Consider the following 18,227-nt stretch of genomic DNA (forward strand, 5'->3'; position numbering starts at 1 on the left):
TACTTCATTTAATAAAGACTCTGATAATGGTGGACTTCTCAGAAATTGATTGGTAGATGAATCACTTTGTACTTATTGGTCGTAGATCTTATCATATAGTTCAAGTTTCTCAAGAACTCCACCTTTGTAGAATAGATATAGCAAATGTAGTATAGAATAGAGTAAGTGAAGTAAGAGACGAAGTTGTACTAGGTATTATTTAATCAAATTCTTGGAACTCTATCAAATTCTTGGAATTTAATCTTTGTTTATACAATTTCAAAACCATTCAGCTTGTCAAAGTTCTAAAAATGCTACCAATTTGTGAAATGCCTAAAATTTTAATTTTTTTGTCCCACTTTTACATGGAATTACCCTAATCTTTGTACAAAAATATTTTTATTTTTAAGCTTTTCGTTTTCTATAGAAAAAAAATAACAAAAAATATTGTCAGTCGCTCTTGGAATTTTACCGAACTGTTCTTTAAAATAGCGACGCATGTTGATTTTTAACAGTTTTTACCAAATTGACCAGAAAAGAGAGAGAGAGAGTTTTGCATTTATATGTCCACCCATATGATTACTTAAAGTCAGAGTGTTCTGGAGATTAAAAGTCTTAGAGCCATTTTCAACATGATAAAATTCTTGCATAGTGACTTATATAAATGCAAAGCTAAAATGTATATCATAGTAATTTTTTATGAATTTACAAAACCAGTATTGGCAAAATTTTATCTGATGAGAACTTCTGGCAAAGTTTCAGCGAGGCACTAAACCCTGTGATCCTTTATAATTGATTCCACAGATTCCACAGATCCAAATGTTGCTTTGTCCGATTTGAAGGATTTGGTATTTATTATAGCAAGAGTAGGAAGTGAGAATCAACTGAAGTCAAGTAAAGTTGTTTAAAAAGAGAGAAAAAAAAAATTACTTTTCTTTTTCTGAGAACCCTCTTTTTCCTCTTTCGAACGAATCTCAGAAAAAGATAACTAACTTTAATAAAACACAATCGTACGTTCTAGGTGATTTTAAAAAATAATACGGATTTACTATCAATTTATAAATTGATAACTTTTTATCTTTTCACATAGTATTTTCGGCTTTTTTCGGACCCAAGAAAAACGTTTATCCAATGATGAAATTTTGAATGGATTTTTCAAAGATTATTTTCCATATAATTTATATCCATTTTAGAAAAATTTATTACATTAACATTTTTAGAAATGTCGTGTTTGACCATTTAGCTTTGATAACCAGAAAAATTGTATTTATGTTGTAATATGAATTCCGAAGCAAGTGAAATAATTTTATAGTAAAAAAAATATATAATTTTATTGTAAAAAAAAATATAATTTTATAGTAAAAAAAAAATATAATTTTATAGTAAAAAAAAAATATAATTTTATAGTAAAAAAAAAATATAATTTTATAGTAAAAAAAAAATATAATTTTATAGTAAAAAAAAAATATAATTTTATAGTAAAAAAAAAATAATTTTATAGTAAAAAAAATGTATAATTTTATAGTAAAAAAAAATATAATTTTATAGTAAAAAAAAATATAATTTTATAGTAAAAAAAAAAAATAATTTTATGGTAAAAAAAATATATAATTTTATAGTAAAAAAATATATATATATATATTTTAGGTTTTTGTGCTACAAATTTTTAGAATTTTCGGGTTTTTAGAAATCGAGACAATTGTCTTTATTAAAAATATGTTTTTCCTTCACATTAGATGTACGGATTCATGATGCAGAAATCAAACATCAGTCTATTTGCAACTCAAATTAGCTCGATTACTTGCGACAAATTTAAGAAGATAATCCTCCTTGAAATAATTGTAATCATAACACCTTAAGATAATAATTATGGTCTTCAATTTATTAATATATTAAGTCTCCAGTTGACTCTGAAGTTGATAGCTTACCATTATTTTATAAGCTCTAGAGATAATCTCTCGTCAACACTGTATGCTCGGCTTTTTAAAGCGTTTTTTTAAAACTAAATTACGAGTTTCTGGTTTACATTATTTAGTTCGTTTTTAGTTACAGCATAATGACATTATTAGCATCCAAATCTGTATAATTTCTAATTAATAAAATGCGTCGCAATTCCAAGCAAAGCTGATTCAGATTTTATTTAAACTTGTTTTCTCGATCAATTGAAACTAAAATTGAATCAATAAATTTATTAAATCTTTTTAAAAAATACTTTTTTACTCTTGAAAACGTTATATTAATTTTTTTGTCATTAATCATAGGTCATCAATCAAACTAAAACGTTGCAAATCATAGGTCATCAATCAAACTAAATAGTTTCTACCACTACGCGAGGCTTTTCAATACGATTTAAAATTAATCCAGAAATTTAAATACAGAAAATCGCAGGTGCTATTCTTTTACTTATTATTTCAAAATATTTGGTGGGTAACGTCATTAACTCAAGTGATAAATTTGTTTATAGTGGTGCTCTAGAACTCAATTAACTTTTTTTAATTCTTTTTTTGTTTCACAAAACGCGAGATAAACGCGTTTCTTTGGAAACGGGTTGTTAAACTCTGTTGAGTCGCCCATTGCAAGACATTCAATTACAAAAGAAGGATAATAATAGCATCAAATACAAACTCAGGTGGTGAAGTTTGTTTCTGTTATGTTTGCTGTAAGTTTTTTGTTTTTGTAAGGTTGTTAAGTCTCAGAGTTTTTTTTTCAAGGTTAGGTATTTTTTAGCATTTGAAAGAAGACTTTGAGCATGGAAAGCATAAACTAGGCTGTTGTCTCCGTAAGTGACAATTTTAAAACAATATAACATTCCCGTTTCTGATGATAAATAGGAGCTTAAAGCCGGTCTTACTAACTCAAATGTTTATTCTGGAATCAGAAGTTGCACTGATCATGTGGTGTCAGGATATTTCCTTAAACAGGTATTGTTCAACTTTCTCTGCTAATGGTAGCTTGGTTGCAACAGAAGATGGTTTTCGGTCGTTCTCCGAAACACCCAAAAGATAATGCATCAAGGAAGTTTAAATGGCTTTTTAGACGCAAATTAAACGATTAGAAAAATTGTCATGAGAAACTCGCGATCCATAACGAGGAATATGAAAAACTGTTGGAACTATATGTGAACTCGTTACGTAAGGTTCATTGTACTTTTCTGAAGAGTAAGGTTGATTTGGATAATTCTTCCCGGCATGCTGTTGCCCGTAAATTATATCCTGCTGAATATATGGAGCCATCCAGTCTGCCTAAACTTGACCACTTGACGGATTTTGGTTACATGCGTTTACCCAGCGTTTGATAAAGCTCTAGGTTTCGGTAATGTACAATATATCGTTTGTTTTTTTACATAAGTTTGAGACCAGTTTTTTTCCTTCGATGAGTTTACCAACACTTCATTTACCAAACTATTTTGATAGTCACTAATAGATAGTTCAGGTACAGCGATTGCCTCCGGTGCTAATCAATATTTGCTATAAGTGTTGTGCAAGCGTTCAGGATACTTTATACCAACTTCTACAATATATCTATATTCTGCATCATCAGGAGTAGCTAATACTTAATCTGTAATAAGTTCAGGATTGGAGCACTGGAATCCTCCTACTTGTGATATAAGATTCATAGTCCAGCCCTACAGATTATTTGAATCGAGATTTATGACACAATTATGAGGTTTTGAACGTTCATGCTACTGACACTGTGGGTTGTTGGCTTTGGCAAATCTTTTAGTTACCATCGAAATCTTACCACAGAAGCCTTTTTCCATGATCAGACGCATTTCATTATCTGTCAATAGCTCAAGCATATTTTTAGTTTTATTTAGGACAGTATCTCAGGACATGCCAGGTAACGAGAGGTATTGCACTGTCTCAATTCATTATTATGATCAATTCATTACTATGATCAATTCATTATTATGATCAATTCATTATTACGATCAATTCATTATTATGATCAATTCATTATTATATCAATTCATTACTATGAACAAATTAGCTTGTAGTTTGATATCAGTCTTCAAGTATAGATTGTGGTAATCACCAAGAAAAATACACATGAATGCCTTTCAAACTTCCTGCCCGTGTTGATATTCGTCTGGGATATAATCTCGAGTTAGTAGACTGTAGAAGTCCCCCTTTGGTAGTAATTCAGTCTCGTTGAATCATTAATGTCTGTTAACATACTTATATGATTACACACCTTTTAGCGGTATAATAATTCCAACTCATTCTCCATGCGACCCTTTTTAGTTTTTCTTAAATCTTCCGACTGTAATTTTGTGTCAAGCTCAGTGTTCAGTGCTGAAAACTATCAACTGACTAATACTAATATTTTTTCATGCTACTTGTAATGCAGCTTATGTTTTAATTTACAACTTCTGATTTTCCCAGTACTGACATGATTAGTTAATCATCATAGGGACGAAGGTTTCAGAAGTCCACTTTAGATTTTGATAGCATTTCTTAATGGTTTAGATTCAGCAAATAACTTGATAACTTCATTGCCCAGGTTGTAATTGAATTTAAACTTATGCTGTTTAATTGTCTGTCTCACTTCTTCTGGCTTTATTTATTATAATACATTACTTAAAGTTTCACGCAATGCTGCACTTAACTGTAAATTCTTGTAAGTTATAGATACAGCCTACCATACAAGCTCCCAATAAATAGTTTGGGAGCTTGTTTAATAGGCTAACAAAATCTCGATCGGGAGTCACGTAATTTAACATCAGTATCTTCATTAATCTCATCTTCCACTCAATGAACCGCTCTTGATGGATTTTGTATAAATGTTTTCAAAGTGACAAATCAAGAAGAGTAAAAAATGAAGTTTTGTAATCAAAAATATGAAAACCCAATTCTCATTTCCTCTTCTTGAGAGTTTATTTGGTTTTGTTGTCTGTTAAGCATCAACTTTTATACCTTCCTGTTGGAAGAATAGTGGAATAGGTTTCATTTGTCTGCGAAGCGCGCAATATTTTTAAAAGTGCAGATTTTGTAATTCGATATTTTTCAAGATTTTAGAAATGTTTTTTTCATGTATTTTGAGTTCTATGATTTTATTTTAATTTTAATAAACTTAACACTTCAGCAAGTAACCCACATAAAAAGGTAGTAAACAGATCTTTTTTTTTTTTAGAACATGCTGTGTTTAAATGAGATCCTTTTGTAATGGCGCATGCTGAAAAAACTATTTTTCTAACCCAATACAAAACATAGATCTAAAAACAATTATGTTAAGACGAAGAAATGCTTAAGAAAATTTCAAAATGTACGACTATTGCGATGACATATTTATAAATGAAAAACTTTGTTAAGCTAAGTCAAAATATTTTTCAAAATGAAAGCAGCGCATTATGTTTATCCTAATTTAAGCTATGTACTGAATAAAAATCAAAAAATAAATATAAAAATATTACCACCTGAAAAACATTTCTTTCTTTACTAAATTTTTTACGGACGATTATTATTTTCATATTTCATTTTTCTCAAAATTTCTTTTTATTCAATTAAGTAATTCTCCAAGCTTTCTGATTTTTTTTTTTTGTTTTGTTTTGTTCTATTTTTTATTTTAACGTCTGTTATGTTATTTTACTTTAGCGTCTTTAAGAATAGAAATTTATACAGAAAAAACTGATAACCATTATGGATGTTTATTCTTTCCCCAATGTTTACGATAAAACATTTTGAATTTTTACTAGTTTTTATTCTTACATATTGTTCAAAATTTTACTACATTGCGTAGCAATTAAAAATCCGCTAAATAAATGTTTTGTGAGTCGAGAGGAAAACTAAATAACCCCATGCCCAAGTGGAAAATACTAAGTTTTTTTTTAAAAATTTTTTCCACTAGTATTGGTTTAAATTTCTGGAACTCAATTTTGAAAAATATTGGAGAGAATTGGGGAATAGCATTGTAAATACAATGTGTGAAAGTTTAGTTTTTTTTACAAGATTAATATCTGGTTATTCTTAAACTCATAACCAGAAGCCAACAATTTTTGCGTGTGATTCTTTTAATCTTCCTTAAGCTAATAAAAGTATGAAAGAGGTGTGTAAATAGATTAGGGTTGTTACCACTGCAGCATTAAACTGAGACGAGAAAACCTGATGGACAAGCTTAATAATGTTAGGAAAGTTTAATGAATTGCCTTTTTTAATCAACTTTTTTTTTTTAGACCAGTTTCTATGATGGTATTTTAGGTGTTATTTTCACCTGTTACAAAAATAAATAAATTACTTTATTGCACATTCGCCCCAAAAGCTATATATCGTCATGATGTTTCATCTTCATATACAGTACTGTGAATAAGTTTTAGCCCACTTTTTTTTTTATTTTGGTTCTAAACTTAATGTTTCCCTGAAAGAAAAGTTTGATGCAGGAGGAGATACAGCTAAAGCTGCATCCAAAGAAGAATCTTTGTTTGTAAAGCGACCCAAAGAAGAAGCTTAAACATCTTTGTTCTCCGATCCTTCACTATCTGCCTCTTATAAACTAATTATTATTGCACCTCAATCAAATCTGGAAAATGAACCTGGAAAAAATTAGGTGCGAGTTATGAACAGTAATCGATACTTTTGTGCGTTTGAAACAAAGTTAGCAGATATTCATACTTTTTCGAATAGAAAGTGCTTCTTCACATCTTTTCCCCCATTTTTTTTGGTATGCAGCTAACAATAGAGAGATGCAAAATTTTAATCTCCAAAAAAAAAAGACATCGTACACTGGAAATAATCTGATCTTTTTCTGATGTTTATAAATCCGCTTGAGAATTGTGACGACGAAGTGCAAATTATCAGCTGATCAGTGTTAACTGTCCACTTTTAGATTTATCAGACGCAACCCAAAAACAATAAAAGCAACATAAAAAAAAGGTGCAAGAAGTTATGAAGCTCATAGAAATTTATTTTTTAGTGGCAGCAAAAATATTGCATACCTTCAGGTACTTCGATCAACGCGGAGAGGTTAAAAAAAAAAAACGTGTGGAATACCAAGTTAGAGTTTTCAAGATCAAACCTCCCATAATAAAGTTAGCAACTCTCGAACTTTCACCCTCGAGGGTTTGATCAACGTTTCCTTGAGGATGGCGAATCTTTTGATGCAGTAAAGGCATTTAAGTGTCTGAGAGCTTTGATTGAATCTTAATTAAAACTATTACTTAAGGATTCAAGAATACTAGGAAGAAGCATACAGCGAACTGGCTCTCAACAAAAGTACGAGAGAAAACCCTTATCAGACATTGCTTTTTTTAAACATAGTCAGATTAACATCCAAAGCACTGGGTTTACGGAAAAATGGATATAAAGTGCACGATTGCAAAGATTATCTCACACATCTACGAAAATACAGCTTAAAACACTTTTTTAAAGAAAGATTGAATAGGCATTCGTTGACTAAGTTACTAATATTTTTAAATAGAATCATGTTACACAAATAAATACACAGTAGAAAATGTAGTTTCTTGTTTGCATATATATTTGAAAAAAACATTTGAGCATAAATACTTTTCATTAAAATTATTAATTTTCAAATATTTCAAATACTATCTTTTAAACAGGATGGCCATAAAACATTTTATACTCCTAAGATGAGAACAGATGAGACAGATTCTCAAAAATGTGAGCCATCACTGATGGAAATTTTTTTTTTGCCTTGATTTTTTTCTACTAGTGTATGAACTGCTAAAAATTGTTCAAAGTATGGCTAATGACAAATTAAGCTTTTTATAGGTATATGTTTTGATTTAAAGTATATCAACAAATGACAAAAAATAATTTAACTTGTTATTTACTTCCATACATTTACAGTTTTTAAAAAAAACTACGAAATTCTTTGAATGTAGCTTAATGCATCATTTGACCTAAAAAAAAAAAAAAAAAGAAAGATAAAGTTAAAAACTTAAAGATATTTTGAATTTAACACTAAGTTTGAAATGTGTTATTTCAAGGATGTTACCTCCAGCAGAGGATGTAGAGTTGTAATATAATTTACACTGTTTTAAAGCTTCATTAAATCCATGGCAAAGAGATACATCAGTTTGATTTTGTGCACATTCCAAAAATTGCTTCATTTCATATTCACAAGGATTTTGAGGATTGCGCTCTTGCGTCACTTGTTGTTGGGCTGGTTGATCACTAGATTTGTTTCCGCCTGAAAATGATGATGTTAGTGCATGACCTAATGTGTGACCCTGAAAAAAATAACTGTGAGCATTGTACAAAAGTTACAAATATTGAAGAATCCTAAACTTAATCTCTTTAAAGAAAAGTCAGAGGAAAAAATAATCCTATTTTTTATTGGAACTATAAATTTCTAAATTATTATTCGCTTTATCTTTTTGTATTTTGATTTGGTTTCTTAACAAGTAAAACTCATCTTCATCCACAAAAGATAGTCAGATACACATTAAAATAGGTTATACATTCAATCAATCAATCAAAAGACAAATAGTTGACAACTCTCACAGAACGTTTGTATCTGTGATACACTCTTTAGTTTAATGCATTCTGGTTAAAATGTGACTTGTTTTCATCAAATATATTAGATTTATATGTTAATTAACAAAATAATGATAATAATAAAATAATAATAATAAAAATAATTATAATAGTAATAATAACAATAATAATAATAATAATAATAATAATAATAATAATAATAATAATAATAATTATTATTATTATAATTATAATTATAATAATGAGTCACTATTTGTCCTGACATGTTTTTTGAAATATTCTTACGCACTAACCAATCAAACTTCTTAAGTTTATAAAACCTGTTAACAACCATTTTAAAATTTAAAAAAAAGAAAAAAGTTAATGCTTAAATACCACAGTTGACCCAACAGCAACACCAGCAGCTGTTGATGCCATATGAGCAAATAAACCAGGCTGCCGTGGTGCTGGAGAAGCAAGGGCAGCAGCAGGTTGCTGAGTAGGAAGATTTTGAGATGGTGGTGGTGCAGCTCTTGCTGGAGGTGCCGCACTTCTAGCTGGGGCTGAACGACTAGAAGGACTAGAAAATGATGACTTTCCTCCACTTGATCTGGATCCTCTCGGCATTTTTTAAAAGGAAATTCACACAAGTACTAGGATGACGAACTAACTTTGCTAGAAACTCTTTTAAACAGTCGTGAAATTTAAAAAAACGCTTTTAAGATGGTAACTTAAGTTACGTCATTTTGCTGACAAAAGCAATCTATGTGCCCGAATGGAAAATAATTCTTTAAAACACGGAAGTCTGGAAGTTTCTCTGCATTTTACTCAACCTTTTTTTTTAAAAGTTAGATTTATTTTAAGTAGGCTTTTCCGAAAAAAAATATTTTTCAGAATGTAACTCATGTCAGGTTTTTGCGCTATTTGAAGGAAAGGTTTTTGAATTCCTATTATATTATTTCATGATTTTCAGTCATTTTATTTTTCTTTGAAAAATTCATAACAATCGGTTTTTTCATATCTTTTTTTATAACAATTTTACCCATAATCTAACTCAATAAGTTTACCTATAACCTCGCCTGCTCAACACTCAGTGCCAGGGATTTTGCTTGTTTTTACTTTTCTTGGTACAAATTATTTACAAAATCACATACTTTAACAAATAAAATGATTGTCGGAGCAAGAAGGAGACTCATCATCGGATCAAATATATGTTAACATGTTATGATAAATTTTTATAACAACGTACAGTCAGTAAAAGCAGTTTTCCCAGCAATTTATAAAATTTTAATTTTTTTTAACATTAATAAAAAAAGCACTGAAAATCATTTTTTATTCAATTTATTTATCAAATTCTAAAAAGAGCTGATAATACTTCCCGACAGCAATGATATGTTATGAGGAAAGACCAAATCTTTTGGGAGGTGGAAGTTATTGTCAGCCGTCAACCAAAAATTTTTGGGCCTAGAATGTTCTTGCTTCTACCTCTAATAGTTTCCGCCTCCTAATTGATGGCCGCCGCAGGAATTTTTTTTTGGAGGCAGAATGTTCAGAAGGTTGCTTTTAATAGGGAGGCGGACGCCACTTGCGGCCATCGCTAGAGGAAATTTTGGAAGCCTCCTCCAAAATGTCCGCAACCGCTAAATTAGAGACCATTTTTGCGTCTTATTGACAAAAAAAAAGGATGACAAAGAGCGAGACTTAAAATATTTTGGTTTTATGACTATTTTTTAAAAAAATGATTTTGCTAATTAGAGGTTTTTTTACTCTTGGATATAATATGAACTTATATAATTAAAAACTATTCATAATTTAGAAACAATTCTTTGAAAAAAATTTTAATCTCATTCACTTGAGTTTTACATACATGTCATTTTACACCCCTTTTTTTTCCCCCTTTTGGTTCATTTTTGAGTTACGCTTACATTTTGTTCTTTTCATGGTGGTAAAATAGCACTGGTAACTGCTGTACCATCAATTTTTAATTTTCCAAATTAACCATCTATCTTAAATTTAAAAAAAAAATAACCAAGAATCAGACTCCATTTACAAGATGAAATACCAAAAAAAGAAGTCAACAAAAAAGTTGAATTTATTAGAAGCAATTAAATTTAAACTATTAGCACAAATAATGTAACAGCTATCAAAACCTCTTTTATAAATAAGTATTTGTTATCTCAAGTAAAGATTTGTCAACTTAAAAAAAAGTTAGAGAACCTAAAGTCAAAGCAAAAAGTCTTAAAAAATGCGTGATGGTTCAAAAGAACACATTATCAGTTTATTTAAAAAAATATCAACAAACACACAACTACGATTTTTTGAAAGTCAATTATGTATGAATAACCATGTAAAAAAAGGAAAATTTTGGACTGTAAAAGATAAACTTTTAGCTTTGAGGATTATGTATCGCAGCCCACAAGCTTTCAAATTGCTTAGAAGAGTGTTTTCATTACCTGCTACAAGCATGATTTTAATGTTTCTTAAAAAATCTTTTGGAAGCCTAGAGCCTGGATTATCCAATATGGTTATGGCTTTGTTAAAAATGAGAGTGGGCACCATGAAAAAACTAAAATGAAACTGTAGCCTTTTTTTTGATGAAATATCTTTAAAGCAACATCTTGATTTTGACAAAAACAGTGACAAGGTCATTGGAATTCAATCTAATATTAAACCAGTGAACTAAGGTCTTGTATTGATGGTCCAAGGGTTATCAACAAAACGGAAACAACCAATTGCTTATTTTTATAGTAATAATTCCATGTGTTCAACCAATTTAGCTAGGATAGTAAATAATGCTATGATTCATATACATACAACAGGTTTAATTATAAAATGTCTTGTTTGTGATCATAGCTCAAGTAATGTTAGAGCTCTCAAATTTCTAGGATTTTCATTATTGAAACAAATTACACACCCAACTACAGAAGCAAAAGTATATATAATATTTGATCCATCACATCTAATAAAAAATATCAGAAATAATTAATGCAACATGACATTTTATCTGATGGTAAGATAATCTTGTGGAAGCATCTGAAAGAACTCTATAATTTGGACAAGATTAATGCTGTCTGACTTGATGTTCCAAAATTGACTGATTGTCATTTAGATCCAGGATCACAATTGGCCATGCAGGTAGAGTTGGCAACACAAATATTTAGTAGTCAAGTTGCTACTACTTTTAATGTATATGTTTCTGTCAAACTATTGTCTGAAAATGTTTTGTCTACAGCCTTTTTTATTGAAAATATGGATATTTTGTTTGACATACTGAATTCTTATAAACCAAAAGCAGATAAACCAACACATTCTGCTTTAACGCTAAATAATAAGTTTATACAACAGATTGAAGATTTAAGAGTTTGGATCAAGGGGTGGCATTTTTGTGGTGCTCACAGTCAAAAAGGTATAACAACAACTCAATTCAAATCAGCTTATTAAAATGTGTTAGTACTCCTTTTAACAGAGCAATCTAATTCTAACAGTAATTGTCTCCCAGAATCAGATTTATCTGTTGCAGTTACAGTTGACTCAATTACCAACATAGTGTTTGAGATACTCTAGAAATGAACAAGTAATTTTCAAACAGCCATCTGCATTGTTAAAAAAAATTAGAACCTTGTGTATTACAAAATGCTTAAGTGATTTAGTTTTCTCACATTCAGTTAAAGAGGTGAAACCAATTGCTGATTATTTGATAATGAAGGCTCAAATTTGTCAAAAATTTATTCAAGTTCTTTCAAGTTTGACACCAAGTGAAAGTAATTTAATACTGATTCTTTTTCACAAAACTTGCTTCACAAAATGGAAACTGGTTTTCTAACCTAAATGAAAATTTTATTAACTAAAAGAAATATTATACATATTATTGAAATAATAAAAAGTGATTACAATTTTACATATCTTTGTAATGAGCATGTTGACCATGCCTTTCACTTGAAAGAAAGTATAATTAGAGACTTTGTTTATATGAGAATACCTTATTTTATAAGGTTTTACAATCGAGATATGGCACCACGAAACAAGACGTAAAAAAAAGTCGGCTCGTATTATTCAAGCTTAATTTTATTTTTGAGTTATTTTTCAAAAAAACATTTAAAAAAAGTCTCTTTTTTTTTCTCAGCATCATCAGCTATTTACTAAGTATCTAAATAGGGAATATATACTTAAACTAATAAGAAAAGAGTAAAGTGATAATATGTTATTAAAAAGATTTATGCAATAGCTGAGTTACAAGTATATCTGTTTACTTCATTTCAAAATTATATTAAAGTATGATATGCAAAAATTGATATTATATCATTTTCTTGCGTTTTATATTGATTATTTGGTTCCGCAAGACATCCTAAAATGCTTTGCACTAAAATAGCACTAATTTATCGGGAGTTGGCAGGAATTGGTACTAAGCCCACTGTTCCCCAAATTTTTATTAAGCCCTAACCTCATGACCCGAGAAAATTATTTGGGTTGTTGAAAGAGTATACCTTTTAGTTTACAAAATATAAATCTTAAAATTAGGCATTTAGATAAGCCTGAGAGAATTGTATTTAAAACTTCATTAAAAATAAGGTGGCTTTATGGCCCAAGTGACAACTCAGTTTTGCATTTTTACTGCACGCAATGTTTAAATTACTAATTATTTAAGAAATTAATTGTACTGTAGATTCAATCTGATTGTGTTATAACTTGTTTTTTAAGAACTACGGAAAATATCAAATCAATCTGGCAGTAATTTTGGAGGATTAACAAGTTGACAAAAGTACTTTGTATTTTAAGGTATACAGTAATGAGTACGAATCATTTATCAAAGAAACCTTATGAGTACGAATCATTTATCAAAGAAACCTTATGAGTACGAATCGTTTATCAAAGAAACCTTATGAGTACGAATCATTTATCAAAGAAACCTTATGAGTATGAATCATTTATCAAAGAAACCTTAAAGAAAACCATAAAGCTGTCTCTTTTATTTTATTTTTTAAAGGCTCAACGTGAATTAACTGAGTTTTTTAAGCAAAAATTATTGGAAAGTTTGAAAAAATATATTGATTTTGAAGATGCCCGTGTCCCTAAAGGTGTTTGTAAAAGTTGCAGATCATCCATCAGAAGGACATGCTGCTCCACTTCAAGAGATTTTTGATTTTGAGTTTATAAAACCATCCAAAGAAACAAGGGCAGCTATCGTTTGTGAGTGTTTAATTTGTGACGTTGCAAGAGTTAAAGGAAGAGCTGTTCATCCAATGACATTGCAACAAGCTATTCAGACAAAAAAAACTGCCTAAGGTAGAGAAATGTTGTTCAAGCTGTCAGACTAGTGTTAGCAAGGGAAAACCTCATTCCTGAAAAAAATCAACACTTAAGAAAAATCTATTTGAGTTAGCATCAAAAAACAGGTGGCTCCTGAAACTAGTGCCAAACATGTTCTTTGTACAACTTCTCCAAAGGGAACAAATCTCCGTCAAACTTCTAATGGAAATTGTTTTCCAGTCCAATCAGCTACAAATGTATTGCCAAACATCTTACATCACCTTAAATTGTTTTTAACTTTTTCTTCTTTGATTATTTTTTGTTTTTTAGGATCATCAAAAACAGCTGAAGGTAGCAGAGCAAGTTTTAAGCATTACAGCTGAAAATATGGTGCAAGTTCAAGTCAGTACTGGTTTGTCTAACAACAAAACATTTATGGTGGCATCCAATTTAAAAAAAATTAGTGGCAAAAAACTAGTTGAAACAAATTTCCGTGAAAAAAATACAAAAGTTAACCGAAGAATATCTTGATGATTTTGAAATCACATCTATGATGTGTGACTTAGAAAAGGTCTTTGAAAATAATTATTCAATACAAAAGAATCAGAGAGGTCTATGAGAAAATGATGAGCAAAAGAGACATTCCTTTGAATCACATTAACAAAATGGGCATTGATGGAGGGGGAGGATTTTTAAAGATGAATTTAGAAATTATGAGCTCAGACACTTCTGAATCAAAAACATCAACATCCTCAAAAAATTTTATTTACAAAAACTGTTCTAAAGCTTCCAATGTTAATCAACAGTTGCTGGTAGCAATTTGCAAGGATATGCCTGAAACTTATGACAATGTCAAAATTTTAATGGATCTGTGCATACAGATGAGCTACAATTTGTTTTATCATGTGACATGAAACTTGCAAAAATTATCTGTGGCATTAACTTTCCCTCCAGCATGCATCCGTAATGCTGGTGCAACATCAGTTCCAGAGATCTGCATCAAACAGGATCCTCAAGAACAATTAGAACAACCAAAAAACCATTTAATGACTATGTCACTGTCGGAAAAAATATGAAAATAGAAAAATATTTTGAAAACACGGTTTACCTTCCAATTTTGTTCACAAATTTTGACAACTTACTTGTGCTTGACATTATCCCTCCTATGGAACTGCACCTGATGATTGGTGTTGTCAACTAAATTCTAAAATGTCTTAAGAATGTATTTGATTCTCTAAATGAATGGCTTAAAAAGCATCATATTAATCCTCAGCCTTACCATGGTGGACATTTCAATGGTCCTGATTGCCGAAAAACGTTGAAAAAATCTAATGATCTTCTTCAATGTGGTGAAAGTCTCTCAGCACACAAAGCCATTCCAATAACTGATATTTTGCAAAGGTTTTAAAAAGTTGTTAAATCTTGTTTTGAAAAAATTTTTTGTGTCCCAACTATCAGGAAAAAATTCAAGAATTCAAAGCATCATTTTTTTGAGCCACATTTAACACAACCCTAAAAATTCATGCTGTCTTTTATCATGTTGAGCACTTCATTCAGAGAAAAGGATGCTCACTTGGAATTTACAGTAAACAGTCTACTGAAATCCTCCACCACACTTTTCAAGCTTGTTGGGATCGATTTAAATGTGACTCCACAAATACAAATTACAGAACAAGACTAAAACACTGTTTAGCAGACTTCAATGGCAAACACATGTAAAGCATCCACTTAATTTGCTCTTATGACAATTATTTACAAGGATTTTTGTCATCAAATAAAGAACTTTTACAGAAAAATTATTGCTACAAGTCTCTCAAAATGTGATATTTCTAATCCTTTCAGATTAAAAAGAATTTTTGTATGTTTATCAAATACCTGTTATGCAAGATGTTAAAATATTTTTGTCAAAAAATTAATAAACAATTTGATATACTTTAAGAAAATGAATAAATAAATATACTATAAAAATGCAAAACTCAGTTGTCATTTGGGCCTTAAAAAACCTTATTTTTGAAGAAATTTTACATGCAATTCTCTCTGGCATACTTTAATGCCTGATTTCAAGGTTTACACTTTTTTAAACTATAAGTTGTATCTTTCAACAACCCAAAGGATTTTCTTGGGTCATGAGGTTTGGGCTAAACACCATTTTGGGTAACTGTGAGCCAGTTGTATCAAAACGTTTCATGCTAAAATTGATGATAAAAAAGCGTTTGATGATAGAAGTGTTTCAGTTTTAACAACTTTAGGTTTTTTTATCTTAATGCAATTTTATGATGATGTTTTGTTCTATGAGCGCTTATTTCTTTCGTACGCGCTTATTTCGAGATTCAACCCAAAAAACATCAATTTTGTGTGCAAAATACAACAAAAAGTTACAAAATAAATACAACTTATTTAAAAGATATTCTACAATGTTTTGTGCGTTGATGTTTTAGTATTAAAAATAATTGACTACTCATCTGCATTTGGTGACCATTTTTTTAATAATTGCCACTTAGAAAACTTTGTTTTTAACTGAAATGGCCTTTGAACTTAATTTTTTTTTAATTTTAAGAAATTTCAACTCAAATTGCTAATTTCACTAAAGTGTTACTTTTAAGATAATGTACTTGTAAATAAATACGCATTATTTTACATACACCATAATAGATATCACCGTGTTTTACAATTTTGTTTGTTTGTTTATTTTAAAAGTTACTAAAATATTTTAAGTACATGGAAAAAAGTGCCTTTTTAAAATAAAAGGCTTCTTTTTTAAGGTCCACTGGAATCATTGGATCAGAGAACCATTTTGGCTCTATAATAATCCTAGTCTTCTAGTACCTTAATTTCAAATCTTAACGCAAAAAAAAAAAAAAATCGAGAATTTTAAACTGCAGACCAAAGAGTCAGGCTCAAAGTTTTTGTAGTTAAAGAAGCAAATGTTAATGACATTAAAATCTTTAAAAAATATGTTTACTTTTAATGTCTTTAATAGTTATGTTTACCTCTGAAACTAGATGAAATTTAACTAAAATATGAACATTACGTCAGATGAAAAAAAAAATTTTTATTTTTTTATTTTAATTTTTCATTTTTTTGGTGCGTGAGTTCTGAAAATGAATAAATTTTGAGCTTCCAAAAAAAAAAAAGGTTTATATTTTGTCTGCCTTTGAAGCGGCAAAAAGCGTTTTCTATTCTCATCTTATTTTCGGCATTTCCCCCAAAAGAAATAAAAAGCTTCATTTGAATGCACTTTGATAAATATCTCAGGTGCTTACTTTGTAAGATTGTGCTATTAAAATGATGTAATAGTTATTGTAAGACTTTCCAACTTTCAATAACACTTTGCGAAGAAGCACCGCAAGCAGTCCACCTGGTAGGGCACAATGTTCGAAAGCTTGATGTTTTGGGAACGATATTGAACATCACTTTGTAAAACAAAACACCTCTTGAATATTTGAGTCTTAATGAATTCCTTTTGGGGATTCAATCATTTACAAACGAACGTGTTTGATTACTGAAATCCTTTTCTGCGTAAAAGCTTTTTCAAGAATTTTAAATTAAATGTGATGGCTCTCAAATTTTTCTTGAATTAATTTGACGCCGTGTTCCTCAATATTTTCATAGGTCTCTTATAACTGACTCACGGTGTATATAATATAATGCATGATGAAGATTAAGATGATGCACGATGAAGATAAAGATGATGCATAATAGTATTTTGAATTTTTAACGTTTCCTTCCTTCGGAAACTTTGAAAATTAAGAAAAAGTGAAAACACCGTCATTTTTGAGGATAATGCCAATCTGAACAATTTACACCATGAAAAGTTAAACGATCAGTATTAAAATATAAAATGAAAGTTTGCTTATAATCTATAATCCATTTTCATAATTAATTTTTCAAATAGAAAACTGAACTAAAAACTGGCTAATTGTTTTTCGGATTTCTTAGCAACAAGTCCGAATTTAGGTTGGCCATGCATTCACATTTTTAAAAAGAGTGCGAGCCGAATGGTTAAAGAGCACGTGCCATCAATCGCTTTGTTTCCATCAATCAAAGCATCATCATCTCAAGACATCAAAGTTGAAATTATATTTTGAGATTTTTTGATTTATGGGATTTAACTTTTGAGTCAAGAAATCATCTTCACTGGCTGCGCAACATTGTATCCAGGGGCCTTTGTCATAAACCAAGTAATGTATGTAATTAATGGATGTTCGTTAGTCACAAAGAAATATTGGAAGTTTAGGAATCTGATTGTCATTTTAATAACGCATTTCTGATTCAAGCACATTTTCACGGACATTTTGAACAGTTTTCACGAATGGAAAAGCCAACGAACCAACGAGATTTGTCCGTAGACAAAACAAAGCCTTTTTGCATTTTAGAATTTTTTTTTACATTTTGCAATAGAATTTTTTGGTGCTAATTAGAGTTTTTATTTCAAAGTCAAAAAGAGATAAAATAATTTATAATTTTGCTTTTAGTTTTTCTTTATTTGATATTATCATGTAAACTTGAATTTAAGTTTACTATCTTTAAAGAACTATTAATATAAATATTTTTTGGCAATTTGCATCT

The 18,227-nt window shown here is 29.7% G+C and overlaps 1 protein-coding gene across 1 annotated transcript; it reads right to left on the minus strand.

Annotated features, from left to right (window-relative positions):
• Positions 1 to 7,745: 7,745 nt before the first annotated feature.
• LOC145184303 (coiled-coil-helix-coiled-coil-helix domain-containing protein 2-like) lies at positions 7,746 to 12,213 on the minus strand. The gene is made up of 3 exons (XM_080059934.2): positions 8,808 to 12,213; positions 7,930 to 8,164; positions 7,746 to 7,834 (listed from the first exon to the last, which is right to left on the minus strand). The coding sequence occupies exons 1-3, from the start codon at positions 9,036 to 9,038 to the stop codon at positions 7,818 to 7,820; spliced, it is 483 nt and encodes a 160-aa protein (XP_079916060.2). The 5' UTR covers positions 9,039 to 12,213; the 3' UTR covers positions 7,746 to 7,817.
• Between the last annotated feature and the right edge of the window lie 6,014 nt (positions 12,214 to 18,227).

The sequence above is a fragment of the Hydra viridissima genome, unplaced genomic scaffold (genome assembly GCF_058129835.1).
Source record: "Hydra viridissima isolate aposymbiotic clone 2 unplaced genomic scaffold, HvirCarnegie_v1 scaffold_7, whole genome shotgun sequence".
In the NCBI taxonomy this organism is placed as follows: Eukaryota; Metazoa; Cnidaria; class Hydrozoa; order Anthoathecata; family Hydridae; genus Hydra; species Hydra viridissima.

Excerpts from the sequence above, each read along its gene's own strand:
- LOC145184303 (XM_080059934.2), bottom strand. The coding sequence starts at position 9,038 with ATGCCGAGAGGATCCAGATCAAGTGGAGGAAAGTCATCATTTTCTAGT. Across the intron at positions 8,165-8,807 it reads TTGCTGTTGGGTCAACTGTG|GGTCACACATTAGGTCATGC; the intron begins GTATTTAAGCAT and ends TATTTTTTTCAG.